Raw genomic sequence first — 20,322 nt, forward strand, 5'->3', positions numbered from 1 at the left:
CAGAGAATGGGGGTTAGTGTCTTAGCAATTGTGAAAAACTATAAGACAATACTTTACAATAAGGTTCCTTTATTAAACATTAGTAAATGTATTAACTAACATGAACTAACAATGAGCAATACATTTACTACTGTTTTTGTTAATCTTTGTTAATGTTAGTTAATGAAAATAAAGCTGTTCATTGTTTGTTCATGTTAGTTCACAGTGCATTACCTAATGTTAACAAGATTTTAATAAAGTATTAGTAAATGTTGAAATTAACATTAACCAAGATGAACAAATGCTGTATAAGTGCAGTTCATTATTAGTTAATGTTAACTAATGTAGTTAACTAATGAACCTTATTGTAAAGTGTTACCGACAATATAAAGTGGGTATATATATTTTATGTGTAGAATAAAGAAAAGGGAGTCCTGTTGGTGAGTGAGTTTCAACTTTATTTCACATCTTTGCAGTTGCTATGAAAAACTTCATTCACCACAGAAAATGTGCCCTTATATTTGCCTTTATTTATTTTATTACATACTTTTCATTTACATTAACAGTTTCTCTATATTCTGATTTTATTAGTATCTGTATATATGTACATTCGAAATTACTCACGTGAAATGGAACATTAAACACTGAGTGATGGAGCGATTGTTGGCATGCCATGTCTATAACTAGTCGTGAATCAGTACAAAAGTGCAGTTTTATGAAAAAGTGCAGTTTTATGAAAAAAGAAAGACAACAGTGGAGACAGAGACAGGGGCCAGAAAGAGAACAAGTTAACAGAATTAGCATTTTCACTCCTTTAAAGTCTAAAAATGAAGAAGATTTAACTCCAGATTTATGTAAATTCAAGCCAAGCATTCAGCTTCAGTCTCATTCAGAGCAAACAAACAATAGGCTAAATAAACAGACACATAATTATGCACAGTGCATATCAATGTTGCTATGTTTGACACAAGACAAAATTAAAATTAAAATTAAAATAGTCCTTACCCTGCAAGAAAGTATAGAACAGGATAAAGCAGGGGCACTTGAATACTGTGTATTTCTACAGCCCTCTTATAAGACAAAACACATAAAATAAAATACAAAATAATTACGAAAGGCAGATGTCAATGAGGAAAATGTATAAATATCATGGTGTAACAAGTTAGGATAGAAAACTACTACTGATACGTAAATTTGAGTGTTAAAATATGCGGGAAAACGAGAAAATAAATAAATAAAAAACATACATTTTAAGTGCCTAGAAATAGTTACATTGCTTTAATCAGTGACATTTCCTTTTTTTCTCCATCATCTGTTTTTTTTTAATTATTATTAAAGACCTTTCAATGTTTGAGCATTTTAACTTTTTCTATGTTTATTCATATAATAAATAGCATTAGTTAATATCTCCATATTCATATATTTAATAGCCTACACATTCACATGTTCCCTTTGTCAGTCAGATCAGCTGAAATACAATTTATTGGTTCAGAAAATAAAAGCCTTATAGTTCTTTCCAGATGTAACCCATGGACCGCTGAAATGGAAAGATACATGCAGCAATATAAGATTTGCATCCACCTTATTTTTAATGTAAGAGCAGCCATTTGTAAACTGAATGTATCTGGCTTCCGGTTCATCCGCTTATTTTAAGCTGTATCTAAACAGCTTGTTATGTTGCTTGATAGGCCTATTGCATACTGGTATTTCTTACCATATTATTTTAATATATTGTCGTAATTATAAACAATGCAACATTATAAACACTGGTTTGTAGCGCAGATAGTTACAGTTTATTGTACTTTGTTATTCTTCAAGATATTAAGCGGCTAATGATTCGGAAGTCTGTACATTCACAGAAAATAGAAAATAGCTTACTTCTGCATTGCAAAATAAGGTAGATTCTGCTAAAGAAATAAATATGATGTCCATAACATATTGGGCTGACAGGGATATTGTATTTTCTTCCAAAAAATGATAAAATAAAAAATAGTAGCCCATACAGTTAGGCCTAAGCATTTCAGTGCATGTGTTTGTCTGTTCACAAAGAATAGGCTTACAACAGTAAACACTGAATGAAAGGGAAACATATGGCTTTGTTTAGATCTGTATTTGTTTGAATCATAGCTACAAAAATAAAGATGGCACACTAGAGGGCAGTATTTGCTAAGGTAACGATGCGCCTGTAGGCATCTGTATTTGACTTGTGTTGAGCCAACTTTTTTCTTTTTTTTTTTTTCTTTTTTTTTAATAGCTACTAATAAAATTTGTTTTTGTCTTTTTACAAATAAAACAAATAAAACGTCTGCCTCAAAAAATATATACAAATAGAGCGACTGCCTCCACAAATAAAATCACTATATGGAAGAAGTTTTACGCTAGTGTAGGCCTACAGTAGGCTAGCCTATGTGTTATGTGAATGTTCTTGATCAGCGAGTTCTGCGCTTATATTAGTTAGTGTCTGTACAGATTACAAAGAGTCCTAAGCACCCTTAGTGGTAACATGGATCACGCTACTCATAAATTCTTGTGTTTTTACTCATCTAGAGAACTTAAGACAGTGCTAGCACATTACTCTTTCGTTAACGAAGGACTATTTGTTAAGCAAACCATTATGCAAATATTTGGTCTTTGAACCTTACAGTAAAGCAATGAGCACATCTTGAATTAGGCTACACATTTTCATGCATGCATCAGAACTTTTTGCCTACTTTACCATCTCGGAATGGGCTGATTTCTAGTCCAAATACAGGGATTGTGCTACGCCGACTATTTAGGGAAATCACTGCACGTCGTTTCTGCAGCTGGAAGTGCTATATAATTTTTTTCTAGATGTTTTTTTTTTTACACTGAACTACAGACTATAAGCATCTACACATTTCCATCGCATTTATAATATTATTTAACGCAAATGTTCTATAAATTAGTGAATATTAAAGGGTTTTTTCTTTTCTTTTTTTTATGCCCGGGGAAGCAACATGCAGTCATTTTGCTCATTTGTGGTTCCCTGAAATAAAAACTATAATAAAAGGATAGAAACAGTGTCTACAGAGGAAGGATGACATGCCAGGTTAAACAATATGTTCAAAATTCAGTGTAGTTCTGGCTACTTTGGCCTCTTGACACACAGGCAATATGTAAAGAAAAAAACAAAAATATGTAAATGCTTAAATTAATATCCTATAAATAATCAGTAAAAAAAAAAAAAAAAAAAAATCCAGTATGGCATCCTGGATCCAGAAAAAAAACAAAACAAAACAACACACCTAAATATATTCTTTGCCACTGTTTCCAATGGATACAAGTGGCAGCCAATAAATGTTACACACTTTCACCATAAACTGAAACAACAGAGCAGAACTGAAACTGAAAAATAATAAACAGTTATTAGCTTTGAAGGTGTTTTGCTTTAACAACATTCAACATATCAATAAATAACTCCACTGTATCTAAAATACATTATAAGTCAATTTTTGTCTGTCATTTTATTAAAGCTATGGAGGTAATGGATTACAGACTAATTTAGCATTCCATTATGATTAAAATAATTTGCATTTCATAAAAAAATAAACATTAAATCAACTTTTTTGTTTGTTTATTTGCTATATTATAAAGCTGAATGGGTCTGCTGGCTGGATTATATTATGTAAATAAACAAAATATAAATAAATACCCATTAAAACGTGCTGGAATTGTCAAACATGCAGCATACACTGTATTTCTATTTACTACCACCATTACAAGAAAGTTTCCTCATGTTCTCAACATGTGTGTTTAGCATACAAACATAATAGAAATATATATATAAAAAAAAAAATCAGAAAATTAACAATGGCCATTAGCTCATGCAAAGTAAAAACTATTTTGAAGAATATATCAGTCATATCATGGAAAGATTGCTCCAGACCACCTATCAGTCAATAGTGCAGCACATTCACTGCATGAACAATTGGCCTACAGAGACTGAGAAATGACCAAACGCTGGCTGCTATAATCACAGCGTCTGTCTGGTTATAAATCCTTAGTGCCTCCTACAGAGTTATTAAAGAGCTGACGTGCCAGTGAAGAAATAATCAGAGATCATTCGGAGAGCTCCATCCGTGTTGCTCTTTGGCTCTCGAACTGAACTTGCATGTTGTTTGAAAATGAATAAATAAATCTATAAAATCTGAGGTTTTAACACTGTCGATGAATCTCATCCAGTTAACATGATTTTGTACAAGAGTGTGTAATCAGTTATGAACCAATTTCAGTTTGGTGTACCGTTACAGCCCTAGTTTAAGATCATCTCATTCCTTCAACTGCACTTTAATGAGTGGAGTTAATGAGTGGAGAAAAAAAAAAAAAAAACCTAAACAAAAAGTGAAAGTAGTAATACTTTTATCTTATTTTTGTTTTAAAAAAAAAAATGCAACAATTTTTAAGTTTATTCTTAAACCTTAAAGAAAAAACTTCTCCCGAAAATAAACAGATATATTCTGTTTAGATTTAATAGATATATTCTCTGAAAACAAGTAGACAGTTCAGTTTTCTGTTATCTCAGTTATCTTCTTTTAGGATATTTAGATATTTTTATTGGAAAACAAGAAAAATATTCATATTAAAACATTTGTGTGTAAAACCCCATAAACACACACAGGCCAGAAACTCTTTGTCATAAGGTCATAAGTAAATAAATCACTACAGAGGTGAGGTAAAGTCAGCAGGTACATGATTTTAGCTTTATGTTGGTGTGTGTGTGTGTGTGTGTGTGTGTGTGTGTGTGTGAGTGTGTGTGAGAGAGAGAGTGTGTGTGTATGTAAATGAGAACAGACGTTAGATAGAGATAGGGCAGGCGATGACCTTGTCCTCCAACAGGACGCTGACCACCAGGAAGACGATATAGAGCAGGAACATGATGAAGCCCAGCAGTTTGCTCATTTTCCACTTACAGGCGGCAATGGAGATGATGACGAAGATGAGCATGAGGAAGAGTAGCACGATGGCACAGAACAGGCCGTTACTACTCACCCTTACTGGGCTCATACTGTTTAAAAGGGAGAACAGAAGCCATGGGAACGGTAACCTGGGAAAAAAAGAAATGGAAGTTTAGGGCTCTGAACATCATAAATGTACAGAACAAAACATTAACTGAGTTTTACAAAACAAAACATTAACCAAGTGAGCTGCCTCTACAATCTACATAGGATGGGAAGCAAATGTACGTGCCATATATATATATATATTTATATATAGCAGATAGAAAGGCAACAGTATCTCAAATAACCACTCAGCACAACTGAGGTATGCAGGTACACAGCAGCAGAAGACCACAGCTGGTGCCAATCCTGTCAGCTAAGAGCAGGAAACTGAGGATACAGTTCTCACGGGCTCACCAAAATTTGACAATAGAAGATTGGAAAAACACATTTAACACGGTCTTTCACCGTTATTTCTAGGGGAGCAATAGTACTGACTATCATCTCTTTTAACTTTTGGTGGACCAAGTATTAATATCTCAGATTTTCTTTCATTAAGCTGAAAAAAATTATTAGACAGCCAGACTTTGACCTTATTCAGACAGACCAATAGGGACTTCAAATACTGCTCATTTCCAGCTTTATTGGTAAATATTGTCACAAGAAGAAGATGGAGCGTTCAAAAAAGTTTCAATGAACAAAAGTGTCTTTTAATGAAAACAAACTCAGGTAATATGCGAAGATGAAGGCACCGTAACAACATGCGTAACACACATACACCAACAGCCTACAAACACAGAGAGAAGGTGAGGAACGTCTCGGTTATATATGGTAACCCTCGTTCCCTGAGGGAGGGAACGGAGACGTACGTCGTGGTGAACGACGAATAGGAATCTCGCTAGAGAGGCCAATCTACTTCGAGTGAAACTAAAACAAGCCAATACACATTGGTGTGCAATCATTTGCATCAGCTGCGCAGCCTCGCAGCGCGGGTATTTAACGAGCAGCTGGTGTGATTGCACTTCAGTTTTTTGCTGAGGAGCCAAGCCTGAAAGCTGGTCGCCCCAGCGGGTAGCAGCAGATGTGGCGACGGGACGTACGTCTCCGTTCCCTCCCTCAGGGAACGAGGGTTACCATATGTAACCGAGACGTTCCCTATCGTCCGGTCACTACGACGTACGTCGTGGTGAACGACGAATAGGAATCCCTACCAAAGCGCCACAGCTGCTGCACCCCATCCAGCGCCCTGTGTAAGCCTCCACACCTTCTTGCCTGGAAGGACGAAAGGAGAGGGCTTACACCGAGAGTATCCGTCACTGTTGTTCCGTTATAACCCATACAGTGAGATTATTGGATAACACAGGGAAAGCGTGCCTGATCTGAGGGAGGGTAATGCTGCGGGAGCCACATTCTTAAGGAGAGTTATGTGGGAATAGACATATGGACTAACCCAAGGGTTGTAATGCATATGAATAAAGGGTGACTTAGCCCAAGGGAAAGACACAGGCTTCCGAATAGGAGCAGCCGTGGAGAATATACACATATGGGATCCCCGTAGGGTCACACATATGGGGCCCAGCCTAGACCCGGTTCTCAAGGATTCAGCGGATAAAGGCCTGGCACTGGACGCTCCGCCATGTCTGTGCCGAGGGTGTTGGAGGACTCAACAGGTTTGACTCTGGAGCAATAAGGATGCACAGTAGGGTGCAGCAAGCCGACAGAACCGGTACTCACAGTGCTTCTACCCGTTTAGGGCGAGAACACGGGAGGACACAGGCTCTACACGTAGGCTATAGAATCTAGCGAACGTGTTAGGTGTCGCCCAGCCCGCAGCTCTACAGATATCTGTTAGCGAGGAGCCACGTGCCAGTGCCCAGGAGGATGCAACGCCTCTCGTGGAGTGTGCATGCAACCTGAGCAGGCAGGGCACGCCTTGAGCTTGGTAAGCCAAGGCGATGGCATCCACTATCCAGTGGGCCATCCTCTGCTTAGAGACAGCCTTTCCCTTCTGCTGGCCTCCGTAACAGACAAAGAGCTGGTCTGAGGTCCTGACGCTTTGAGTTCTGTCCACGTACATACGCAGAGTGCGAACGGGACAGAGCAAAGCCAGGGCTGGGTCTGCCTCCTCCAGGGGCAGCGCTTACAGGTTCACTACGTGATCTCTAAAGGGAGTGGTAGGAACCTTGGGCACATAGCCAGGCCGGGGTCTCAGTACAACATGGTTGTCACCCGGCCCGAACTCTAGGCACGATTCGTCGACCGAAAATGCTTGCAGGTCCCCTACCCTCTTGATCGAGGCCAGTGCAATCAGCAGCAAAGTCTTCAAGGAGAGAAGCTTTAAATCTACTGACTGCAAAGGCTCAAAGGGAGCATCCTGAAGTGCTCGGAGCACCAGGGAAAGGTCCCAAGAGGGTATGGAGGGGGGATGAGGAGGATTTAATCGTCTCGCCCCCCTAAGGAATCTGATGACCAGGTCATGCTTTCCAGCTGTTTTGCCATCTATGTGGTCATGATATGCTGAAATAGCAGCAGCATGTACTTTAAGGGTGGAGCGAGACAGCCTTCGCTCCAACCCTTGCTGCAAGAAGGAAAGCACTGACCCTATTGAACATCTTCGGGGGTCCTCTCTGCGGGAGGAACACCACTCGACGAACAGGTTCCAATTCAAGGCGTACGCACGTCTCGTAGACGGCGCTCGCGCAGAAGTGATGGTGTTAAGTACCTCTGGGGGTAAGTCACCTAGAACCTCCGCGTCCCGTCCAGGGACCAGACATGGAGTTTCCAGAGGTCTGGACGCGGGTGCCATAGGGTGCCCCGTCTCTGAGTCAGAAGATCCTTCCTCAGAGGAATGGGCCAGGGAGGGACTGTCACAAGGAGCATGAGTTCTGGGAACCAAGTCTGGGTGGGCCAATAGGGAGCCACCAGAAGGACCTGCTCCTCGTCCTCCCTGACTTTGCACAGGGTCTGTGCAAGTAGGCTCACTGGGGGAAATGCATATTTGCGGAGGCCCCGGGGCCAGCTGTGTGCCAGTGCAACCTTGCCGAGTGTTCCCTTGGTCAGGGAGTAAAACAACCGGCAGTGGGAGGTTTCTGAGGAGGCAAACAGGTCTACCTGAGCCTCTCCGAACTCTCTCCAGGTCAGCTGAACCGTCTGCGGGTGGAGTCGCCATTCTCCCGGCGTTCGTGGCACCCCAGCCGGTGGCAGAGGCATCTGTGAATACCACAGCATGCCTGGACACCTGTTCCAAGGGGACTCCTGCCCGAAGGAACGAGGGGTCTGACCACGAGCTGAAGGTCTGGCGGCACGCCGGTGTGATTGTCACCCGGTGAGTGCCGTGATGCCACGCCCATCTCGGGACTCGGCCGTGAAGCCAGTGCTGAAGCGGTCTCATATGGAGCAGGCCGAGCGGAGTTACCGCTGCTGCCGCTGCCATATGCCCCAGGAGCCTCTGAAAGAATTTCAGTGGGACCGCCGTCCTGCCCTTGAACGTGTTCAAGCAGTTCAGCACCGACTGAGCGCGTTTCTCTGTGAGGCGCGCTGTCTGTGCGACCGAATCCAACTCCATACCGAGATAAGAGATCCTCTGCACGGGGGCGAGTTTGCTCTTCTCCCAGTTGACCAGAAGGCCCAGCTGGCTGAGGTGCCTGAGCACGAGGTCCCTGTGTTCGCATAACTGATCTCGAGAGTGTGCTAGTATGAGCCAGTCGTCGAGATAGTTGAGAATGCGAACGCCCTGTTCTCTCATGGGAACAAGGGCCCCCTCCGTGACTTTCATGAAGACACGGGGAGACAGGGCCAGCCCGAAGGGTAGGACCTTGTACTGATATGCTCGACCCTCAAACGCAAAGCGCAGAAACGGCCTGTGTCGAGGAAGAATCGAGACATGAAAGTATGCGTCCTTCAGGTCGATCGCTGCAAACCAATCTTGGGGACGGATGCATTCGAAAATGCGTTTCTGCGTGAGCATTTTGAACGGTAGCCTGTGAAGGCTCCGATTCAAAACTCGCAGGTCCAAGATCGGTCGTAACCCACCACCTTTCTTGGGCACAATGAAGTAGGGACTGTAGTGCCCTGACCTCATATCAGCTGGAGGGACCGGCTCTATCGCGTCCTTCGCCAGTAGGACTGCAATCTCCGCGCGCAAGACATGGGCATCGGCTGCTCTCACTGTAGTGGAGTGGATGGCCCGAAACTTGGGGGGACGCCGGGCGAACTGAATCGCATAGCCGAGCCAGATGGTCCGAATGAGCCAGCGAGACGGACTGGGGTGCGCTAACCAGGCTCGCAGAGACCGTACAAGCGGGACCAAAGGGACCGTAGGCGTACCCGGAGTGGGGTAGCGAGGTGGAACACAGGAGCTCGGGAGGCTCTCTCTGGGAGGCGGCCCAAAGCGGAGTCTGAATGTGCTGTGCAACACTTACCTGGTTCCACGAGGCCGGAGGTGCAGGAGGCGGCTTGGTTGCGTTCTCGAACTGCACACTGCTGATAGAAGAGGCGGATGAGAGTGGTGAGGATTCTCTCCCCCCACTGCTCTCCGGGCCCTCTTCGGACCCAGAGATGGAAGAAACTGCTCTTTTATTGAAAATTTGGGTACCGCTGGTTTTGAGGCCAGCGGCGGAACAAAAACAAAAGGAAACAAAGGATTTTCCACCCGGCCCTCTTCCGGGGGATGGAGCGATGCGGTGATCGTCTCCTGGAGAGCAGTCCCTGCCATCTCTGGGTCGCCCGTCCTAGGGCCGCTTGCTCCTGGCTTTGCCGCCCTTCTTAGCGGGGTCCTGGACGGGCGGGGCGGCCCGCCTGCGACTGGCTCCACGGCGCCGTTTAGATGGAGGCTGCTGCGGCGGCGCGGGAGCAGGGGCAGACGCAGGAGGCCGCCCTCGGCGACGAGCAGACTGAGGAGCCGCAGGCGGTGGGGTGGGGGCAGCAGCAGGCCTCTTCGGCAGGATGTGTCTGATGGCCTCAGTCAGTTATTTTTTTGTACAGCCGTGAACTGCTGGGCGAAGTTCTCGACCGCGTCGCCGAAGAGGCCGGTCTGGGACACGGAGGAGTTGAGGAACCGGAGCTTGTCGGACTCCCTCATGTCGGCCAGACACAGCCAGAGATGGCGTTCCTGGACCACTAAGGTGGACATCGCACGACCCACCGACCGCGCGGTCACCTTCGTCGCACGAAGCGCGAGGTCCGTCGCGATGCGAAGTTCCTGAAGAACTTGGGGATCGTGACCACCCTCGTGCAGGTTCTTCAGTGCCTTGGCCTGATGAACCTGCAGCAACGCCATGGCGTGCACGGCAGAGGCAGCTTCCCCACAGGCCTTGTAAGCCTTGCCGGTTAGATCCGACGAGTACTTACAGGCCCGGGAAGGAAGACACGGTTCTCCACGCCAAGTGGAGTTAGGGCACAGTTGCATGGCAACGGCCCGTTCCACTGGCGGGATACGCGTGTATCCCTTAGCCGCCCCGCCATCAAGGGTGGTGAGGGAGGAAGAGCCACCGGAACGGTTTCTGGCAGTAAAAGGTGCCGTCCACGTCCCCGTAAGCTCCTCATGCACTTCCGGGAAGAAAGGCACTGGGGTGGGTTGCTGAGAACCAGCGCGCGCCACCCCGAGATACCAATCGTCCAACCTCGAGGGTTCGGGACACGGTGGAGGATTCCACACGAGCCCAACCCCGTTGGCGGCCTGGGAAAGCATGGCCATCATCTCCGGGGTCCGTCTCAGGCACCGTTGACACACCCGAAGGAGGTAACGGCGCCGAGTCGTCATCCACGGAGAAGTCTGACCCACCCTCCGATGCAGCAATCGACATCTGATCTTCGCGGGGAGCCCCAAAGGAGACAACCGGTACACACCGCGAGGATGTTCCAGCCTTCTCCAATGGTGGCTCAACTGGCTGCAGAGCATGAGAGGGGTGAGGGCTCCTAGGGGGTTGGTTCCCCGAAGGAGACGCGCTCACCGTGATCCTCAGGTCACCCATGTCACTGCCCGAAGCAACCCTCTGAGGAGGATTGGATCGAGGCAGAGGCACGGGGACTCCGCCCCTTTGCAGGAACGTGAGTCTCGACCGCAGCTCCGCGATGGTCATCTTCCCACAATGGGTACATGACTCATCCACAAACGCTGCCTCAGCGTGTTTAATGCCCAGACACACGAGGCAGCGTTCGTGACCATCCCGTGAACCCAGGTAACGACCGCATCCAGAAACACACAGATAGAAAGTCATCTTTAAAAAGACGCTCTCTATCTATCTAAGCTCTTTTAGGGACTGCTCTCACTGGTGCTGAAACACGCAGGGGAACAGTCACTGCGAACACAGACAGGAATGTGCACCTGTCTGTGCGCTGTCTCTCTCTCTTGCTGGCAGGTCTTTCCAGCTGTAAGAACAGCTTTTGAGCGCTCTGACGGCACACCTTACCAGCTGTTATAACAGATTTTTTGTTTGCTCAGTATGTGAAACAAAACAAAACAAAAAAGACAAAGAAAAAAAGAGGAGAGAAAGAAAAGAAGACTGCTCGCGCTGCCGTGCTGTAACGCCCGCACCGGGAAGGAGAGATCCGAAAAAGGCTCGTCTTTTGAAGTCACTCTGGTAGAACGCATCGAAGTGCTTGGCTCCGAAGCAGGTCCATTTTCAAGTTCCAGTCATGTCTGACAACTGAATATGCTGGAGTTTGTTTTTGGATGAGTGAGGAGGATTTTTCTTGAAACCCTCCCAAACAACTCGTGGCGATGTAGGGGTTGTTTGATTTTTTTTAAGGCTTTCTGACCCTGAGACTCAACTAATCTCTGCAAATCTCTGTGATCCTTGGAGAGACTTTGACCACTCGAACTTTCCTCCTCGCCTTGCATTAAGACAATATATATATATATATGCTCACCAAGGATGCATTTATTTGACCAAAAATACAGTAATAATTGTGAAATATGATTACAATCTAAAATAACTGTTTTATATTGTAATATATTGTGAATTTATTGTTATTTATTCCTGTGATGCAAAGCTGAATTTTCAGCATCATTACTCCAGTCTTCAATGTCACATGATCCTTTAGAAATCCTTCTAATATGATGATTTGCTGCTGAAGAAACATTTTGTATTACCAATGTTGATAACAGTTGCGCTGCTTCATATTTTTGTGGAAACTGTGCTATTTTTATTTTTATTTTTTCAGGATTTTCTGATGAATACAAAGTTTAAAAGAACAGTATTTATTTGAAATAGATTTATTTTTTTTATTTTTTACATAAATGGGTTTACTGTCACTTTTGATCAATTTAATGCATTTTACAAATATAAATTTCTTTAACAAAATAAAAAGAATAAAAATCCTACCCCACAGTAATGTCGAATATATTCGAGCCCACAGAACTGGACACAGCCATGTCGCCCAGACCCTTGCGAGCCACAATGACACTGGTAATAAGGTCAGGGATGGAGGTTCCAGCCGCTAGAATTGTCAGGCCCATGATCTCCTCTGTGATTCCTATAGTCTCTCCAACCTGCAGGAATATTAGCACAAAACAACCAGACTGGTGAAGATCATAACTTGGCACAGAAATATTTGGCCTCATATCCCAATTGGGCTTAACATCAGTAGCACACTGCCAGTAGAGATCCAATAAAGGATAAAAGAGCACACTTTCATGACTACATTTTTTTTAACACACTTAAGTACACTTTTAATAAGGGCACGTTGTAATAATGTCAAATTAAATGTTTTACTTTAAAATAAATTTTAAAGAATTTTGTTTAAAACCATCATGTTTAAAAATCTTTTGTTTTGCTATAAAGAAGTGCACTTATTTTGATGTTGACTAACATACTAAAGCACATGTAAAGTACTTGATTATAATTTTAACTGTAGTGTGTTATTTGATATTACATTTAAAGTTAATATATTTTAAATGGAATAACTTGAAACACCATAATTAAAAATGTGTAATTGCAAATATGTGACCCTGGACATGGATAATTTTTTTAAAATTGAGATTTATACATCATAATTTATTCAAGCTGAATAAATAAGCTTTCCATTGATGTATGGTTTGTTAGGATATGACAATATTTGGTCGGGATACAACTATTGAAAATCTGGAATCTGAGGGTGCGAAAAAATCGCTTTTAAAGTTGTCCATTTATGTTCGCGACTGTGCTGCATTCACTCACAAAAATAAATGTTTTATATATTTACGGTAGGAAATTTACAAATATCTTCATGGAACATGATATTTACTTAATATCCTAATGATTTTTGGCATAAAAGAAAAATCGATAATTTTGACCCATACAATATATTGTTGGCTATTGCCACAAATATACCCGTGCGGACTTGTGACTGGTTTTGTGATCCAGGATCACATATATTTAAATACATGACATACAAGTTTCGATAGAACTTCTAAATTCTATTTTAATTTTCCATAAATGCTTGTCAGTACATTCAGCAGTACACTTTAACCAAATTACAAAGACAATAGAAGTAATTATGAAATTACATGTTCACACTTATAAGTATATTCTTTTAAAGTATATTATTTCTGTAATAAGTACTCTTTTTAACAGTATGCTGAAGTGTACTTTGCCAGCTGCAGCAGTCTTACCTGATGAGCCCACCAGACCATCAAGTAGGAGAATGCTGCGATCCAGCAAATCGCCCCCAGAAATGTCACAGGAAAAAACTTCTTTGAACTCTAAGGAAAAAAACACACAAGAAGCGTCTCACAGTTACATCCAGCTTGCTATTGCAAAACAACTAGTCAAAAAGTACTCACAGACTTCCTGACGTCTGGCAGAGTTATCCACAAAGGAAAGACTATGGGAAGGATTAAGAGATACGTGAAACGCTTGCGGCCGGTCTCTGGCCATGACAGGCTAAGAGGCTGATCATCCTCATCATCTTCTTCACCCTGATTGGAGAGAAACGTGTGAAATGTGAGCATTTCTAATTATATCAAAGATGCACACGCACACACAAACACACTACCCACTCCAACACATTCGATTGCATCCCTGTTTCTAAAATAAAGGTTGTGTAAATCCCATGGGATGGAGGCAGTTGTGTCAGAACATGCCATATTTCAAGGCAGCTATAAACCATGGTTATTATAATTAACTACAACTAAAACCATAAAAAACATTGTCATTACTTGACATAAAATAAACGTTAACTGAAATAAAATACGTTTCTCAGTCTCATAACATTTCTCAGTTTCATATAGTTTAACTGTATATACTAAAATAACTAAAACTTAAATAAAAAAAGAAAGAAAAGACATTAAAAACAATAACTATTAGAAATGACAAAAACACATAACTAAATGATTAAAACGCTAACTAAAATTAAAACGAAAATGGAAAATACAGAACTAAAAAATAATTTAAAAAATAATTTAACTCGATACTAAAATAACACTGAAACACACAACAAAATTCTATATATATATATATATATATATATAAAATAGAATATCTGTTTACTAATTTTTTTTTGTAACAAGTGTATAGGTTCGCTAGCTACCCGAGGTATGTAGCCTATATTTTTTTCTGCAAGACAATAATTGAATCTATGATGACTCAATAAGTGCAATTCACCTTAATTCCTTACGGTGGCAATGTCTGATACACAATCATGACGTGATGTTTCATTCATGTAACCTTTGTTTCCTGAGAAAGGAACGAGATGCTGCGTCATAGTATTGATGCTTTGGGAACACTTCTGCATGATTGTGTCTGAAGCACGTGTGTGAAATCAGTCCAACGGCGAAAAATAACGTCACGGAACTTATCTAACTGACTCTGAGAACCCCAGAAATGGGAATAGGGTCCAACTGCGTAGGTAGATAATAAATTCCGTAATTTCTAATATTAATAAAAACTATAATAGTAACATAACGCTGCTATAAACCCAACTGCCCTATCACCCTCAGAAAACAACAGCCAAGCATTTGAAAGTGGTTTTCTGCAGTGAGCACAACGGAAACCCTCAGAGACGTGCTGTCAGCCTCCTCACCATAACCGCTGTGATGGAAGTCACTGAGATGGAGCAAAGACAAAAGCGTGAACTTATTGGGAATCTCCTTCTGTCTCTCGTGTTCTCTTTCTTCACATTTTCTATTTTAAGGCTCGTCAAAAACAGGTGCACTGTGTATGTAGAGGGTAAGTGTGTTTGACAATTAATGTAAAAAATGTGTGTGCTTTCCCTTTTAAGGGCACTGGAGTGGTTACTACGGTGATAGGTGATGAGTTTTCAGCTGATTCCTGAAGGAGGAGAGTTTGTAGTGAAGCGTGATGAATCTGAAATAAAATCCAATGCTTACAGCAATCTTCAACTAAAAGAGGTCAAATAGACCTGCAACACTATTCATGTCAAACAAACATAGTCCCAATCGTAAGCCTCGACTAAAATCAGAGTGAAATGTCCAATTACAAAAGATGTTTCTGATTGCTTGGTTAAAAAATAATAATAAGAAAAAAAATTCTAGGACCAATATTTGGTAAAATAAAAGTCACAGTCATGTATTACTCTAGATATAAATATTATTTAATTTGACATGGATATATGTGCAAATGTTTCATTTTAAGACCTTTGACTGCTTAATTTAACACGATTATTAATTACTTTAGCATATAAATACACAGTATACAATGGCAAATTGTCACCCTTGTGAAATTGAATGTGCACTTGTAGTGTACTTCAAATATTATATATATATATATATATATATATATATATATATATATATATTCTTTATTTTATTTTTTCATATAATACAATATGGAAAAAAGGCCACTTAAGTACACTTAAAGAGTACACTTTCATGGCTATGTACACTAATGCACTTTGTAAATGTGCATTTTGTATAATGTGAAATGAAATGTTTTATTTTAAAGTACATTTGTAATCAACATTTCAATATTTTTCTGCCGTGCTTCAAAAAAGTACACTTATTTTGATGTGTTGACTAACATATTAAGTAAACATACATACTAAGTAACATTTAAACGAGCACATGTAAAGTACTCGATTATAATTTTAACAGCAGTGTGTAAATCAATATTACATTTAAAGTTAATATATTTTAAATATATTCTGAATTGCAACATCATTACAAATCTGCAATTACTAATAATAAATACATGAAAGTATATTTTAGTGTACCATTAATGCTTGTCAGTGCCAGTACATTCAGCAGTAGACTTTAACCATATTTCAAAGACAATAGAAGCAGGCAGAATTATTAAATTACATGTACTTAAGCCCTACTTAAGTGGGTTGAAAAAGCACTCACAATAACAGACCGGAGAGCAATTCATTCAAGAAAGTTGTGCAAGTTTACTGCAACAGTGGTGCAATGATGGTGCTGTAAACTTCACATAATTTTGATATTTCAGCATTTAGTTGATCTTGATAAGCGCTCATTGTCACAGTTGTAAACACGATGGCTTTCTTCTTCCATAAGGGGGTATGGGATCAGGAACAGACACACACATCTCCCAGAAATCATGGAGAATTCAACCAATCAGATGACGATTTTAAAAACACCAGAAGTGTTTCCAATTTTGTGTGTCATATACATCCGACGTTAAGCCAACCGATAGATATGTATATGTAGATTTCACATTTGACCGCTCCAGACATATTGGCGAGCCCACCATTTTGAAATGATCAATGCGTCGTCAATCAAAGTAAGAATCAATGATACCACAACATTGCACAGCTTCTGGGTGTGAAACCGCAGAGATTTAAATTCCCAAAGAAATGGAATAACAGGTGAGAATGTGTTAGTTTAATATTAATATTACAGGTTTTTAAACTATGCTAATATTTTGATATTGTGTTAGCTATTGTGCCTTCAGCTTCTTGTATTGTGTCAGTTTAGCAAATGTATCTACTGTTGCAGATATAGATAATCATACATGTGTCTAACTATGGTTGCAGATGCTCAGTCAACTTGCTCTCGAATGTTCATGGACCAGCTTTGACCGTTCCAATATGGTGGATGGCTTACGTATCGCGGCCCATAGAAACAGACTCAACTGAGGCATCTATTTATATATATGTAGCCAATAGTCCGTGCGTGTGGCGTCTGAGGCTGAGACAAATGCAAATTTAACAACCTCTGAGATATGAAATACATGCATTTGCAAATACTGTATGTAATTAAAAAAATTTTTTTACATGAAATTATGCTGACTGTGCTAACTAACTTTTTATATATATATATATATATATTTGTTTGTTTTATTTTTTATTTTAAAATGTTGTCTTCCACAGTTGCGGTCAAATCTCAATCACACTGGTTAAGGATTGCATGTGTGTGAATATTCAAACTTGTTGCATACACTATTTCAAGTCAAGATTTTAAAGTTAAGAATTCCATACAATAATTTTTACAGATATTTTCTGTTAAAGTAAAAATAAACAGTGAATGTAATTTAGTTTTGAGCTGTGCTTCTGGATGTGGAGTCTTGATAAATAACAGTAACTTTTCTTTTCATTCTGTCACAAATGTGACCTTTCTTCAAGTAAAAATAGCTGCTTGTTGAGATTATTTTGAGGTTTTTTTATGTCACCTTCAGCTGGAGTGTGTGTGTGTCATGGGATGGTGTCCTACAGGAGCAGAATAATTATCAGAACAGCACACTCATGAACACTCCTGCAGGTGTGAACAGAGCACCGCAGCCTCCTGACAGACGCAGATGGGGAACTGCGAGAGAGGGACAGAGCACTTAAAATACTTTATACGGGAAAATGATAGGAGAGACGAGGCAATCACTTGTGTCATTGAGATAAAGAAAAGAATGCAGCACAGGTGACTGTGAAAAAGCAGGTGAAGGAAAGCTGCTTTTCTACAAAATTAGAATCAACCAGGGGTTTCAAACTGGGATCTGGGACCCCCAGGGGCCCACAAGAGGGTGCTAGAGCTAATAATTGAATATATATTTTTAAATAATATGTTTATATATTTTGTTTATATTATTGTGTATATGTTTATTTTGATGTCTTACACTTTCACCACCAAATATGGTATTATTATTATTTTTTTAGATTATTTTATTATGATATTGCTGTAGCGTTTGTATATGATCAAGATGCTCGACTGTGCTTTAGGCGTCGTAAAATTCTCCCCTTTCCGTTTGTTCACACTAAATCACCAGCCTGACTCCAAAAAGTCTGCAGATAACGGTCGCTAGAAGATCGTTATCACCTTAGCTGTCCTTGTGGATGCTGACCAGGAGATGCTCCACCACTCTCTCTCAAACTTCAAAGGCATTCCAGAGGTGAGAGAGACAACTCCACCATCACCAGCCATGTGGTCCAGAAACTACCACAAACTTGCAATACACATAGAAAAGGACATTGGCTCCATTTCACCCACAATCAAACTGCCTCAACTGTATATAGTATTTGTCTTTGGTTTATGCATATCTGTGGTGTCTTATTAATGGTGTATAGTGTTACTATAAAATGCATCATGCTATTTGTACCATCATTTGGTGTAAAACTGCACTAACTTTCCAGACCACCATAAACATCAAGCGTAGCGTCAGTTCTGGCAGGTCACATTAGTCAAGCTCGCATCAGCTTACTCTCAGCTGATCCACGTCTACCTATAGTAATACGACGCCTATCACTGTATACATATATAAGCTCCATCAGTATTATCAGCAGCTATCGTGTTTCTCTTGAGCTAATTACCCTCCTCCATCCCCAGCTCCTCCTCTCGTCCAGTCAGTATTTGGCATTCTGATTCCCCTTGAATCAGAATAAATTCTCGAATTATGTTGTACTTTAAAATTTGAATTAATGATATCTGCAAAACATTCATGTTGGTTCTGTTCCGTTTACCCTAAGGGGGGTTATTGCAGAATCATACCGCCAATCATAACTATATGCTAATTGTCAATCGTATTTGACGATAGTGGTCCTGACAAAGGTGTGAAGGGAGAACGAAGAAACTTTTTCCTGTTCAGATTGGCCACTTCACCAAAGATGGGTGTGACTGATAGGGCCTTAAATGGGTCATGAACTGCATTGTTTTATTTTTCTATCATTTTTCCTGGCGTGCACTTATAATGATTTTTATAAGGGGTGCCTGATTTTAGCCCTCTGATTTGCTCTGAATGCTCTGTTTGAAGGGACGTGTCTGCTGTGAGACTTCAGTGTAAACACCCACTGCTGTTGGCTAACATCTTTGCATATGTAATAGCTAAGTATTATATGTGGAAATCTCTCGAAAACATTTAGCACATTTTTACTATTACATCTCTCAAGGTTAACTAATCATGAAAAGTGTTGATTATAGCATTATATTTAGATCTATAGAATTATATTTAGTTTGTGGCATGACTTTAGTGATGAGCATTGTAGCCAATCACAGACATTTTCAGCGCAAGAATGCAGTGATCTCGTCATAGCAACTTGATTTCTGCACACTAACGAATGCTTTAGTGACTGTCAGCTACAGCTATTGTAAAGGGAGCGTTCTCTTACGAGAGTTCTCTCGTACTGCGTCTTAGCTAAGACGCTGCGGGAAAAGTCTCTTTTCACGAAATACTGAAGCAAAAAATTATCCTTAATTTTGTAATATTGTAAAGCGCATTTGCAGCAGCATACAGCCATAGGCGAGACGGCTCGCTCGCTCATTGGCTGCTCTGCGGCAACTGCATAAGCCTATCGAGCGAGGGCTGATGCAACATCAGACCAATGAGGGCGCTTTGCGCCCTCCTTGCCACTTCCCGCCGAAACGGGCGTGGCCTAGCCTTATAAAGGTAGCTTGAAAAGGCTGACTCACTTGATTTTTCATCTCTTCAGCGAAGCTCACGCATCGTTGGATCACGAGAGAAGCAACGCGTCGTCTGAGAAGCAATTCAGCGGGACGAGCCAGTTGAAGCCGCTGGCCAGCGCCGCCTTCCACTGCCGTACCTGCTGCGCATTCCGGCGCCTATATCCTTCTATATATTTTCTGTGTATAATGTGTATTATGTATGTACATTTTACACTAAAAGAGCCGGGCGTCTTTTTCAAGACGCCCCCCTTTCCTAGAGGATCTCGTAGCTCTCGCGCTCACTGACGGCGACCGCCCTCACTCCGAGCCGATTGCCTATGGTGACTCTGAGGACTCACCTGGCATCCTTCTCCGAGGCTGCTCCTCCTGGAAGCGGACGGTCGGGGTTAGTTTTTCTTTACGTTACAAGAAAAACTACCCTGCCTCTGCGCGTCATTCACCGGCGAAAGGAGAAAAGTGTGTTCGTAGTTACTGGCCCCTTTTCTCTTACATTTCCCAGTTCCCTGTCGGCGACTGGAAATGTCATTTGCAGCAAGCGCACGCCTGCCAGCAAACGCCGAAGAATACATGTTGACGCTCAACGCACACCAAAAGCCTGTATCC

The 20,322-nt window shown here is 41.5% G+C and overlaps 1 protein-coding gene across 7 annotated transcripts in view; it reads right to left on the bottom strand.

Moving 5' to 3' along the window:
* Positions 1 to 420: 420 nt before the first annotated feature.
* Positions 421 to 20,322, bottom strand: part of LOC311080498 (solute carrier family 24 member 2) — a 117,109-nt gene continuing 97,207 nt past the window's right edge. For all 7 annotated transcript variants that reach the window (XM_084110490.1, XM_084110489.1, XM_084110486.1 and 4 more), the window contains 4 exons: positions 13,702 to 13,836; positions 13,531 to 13,620; positions 12,263 to 12,429; positions 421 to 5,044 (listed from right to left, as the gene is read on the bottom strand). In XM_084110490.1, coding sequence (XP_083966616.1) covers positions 4,795 to 5,044; positions 12,263 to 12,429; positions 13,531 to 13,620; positions 13,702 to 13,836 — 642 coding nt within the window. In that variant the 3' untranslated portion in view covers positions 421 to 4,794. The remainder of the gene's footprint in view (positions 5,045 to 12,262; positions 12,430 to 13,530; positions 13,621 to 13,701; positions 13,837 to 20,322) is intronic.

This window comes from Abramis brama, assembly GCF_963993115.1.
Source record: "Abramis brama genome assembly, chromosome: 3".
NCBI classification, from domain to species: domain Eukaryota; kingdom Metazoa; phylum Chordata; class Actinopteri; order Cypriniformes; family Leuciscidae; genus Abramis; species Abramis brama.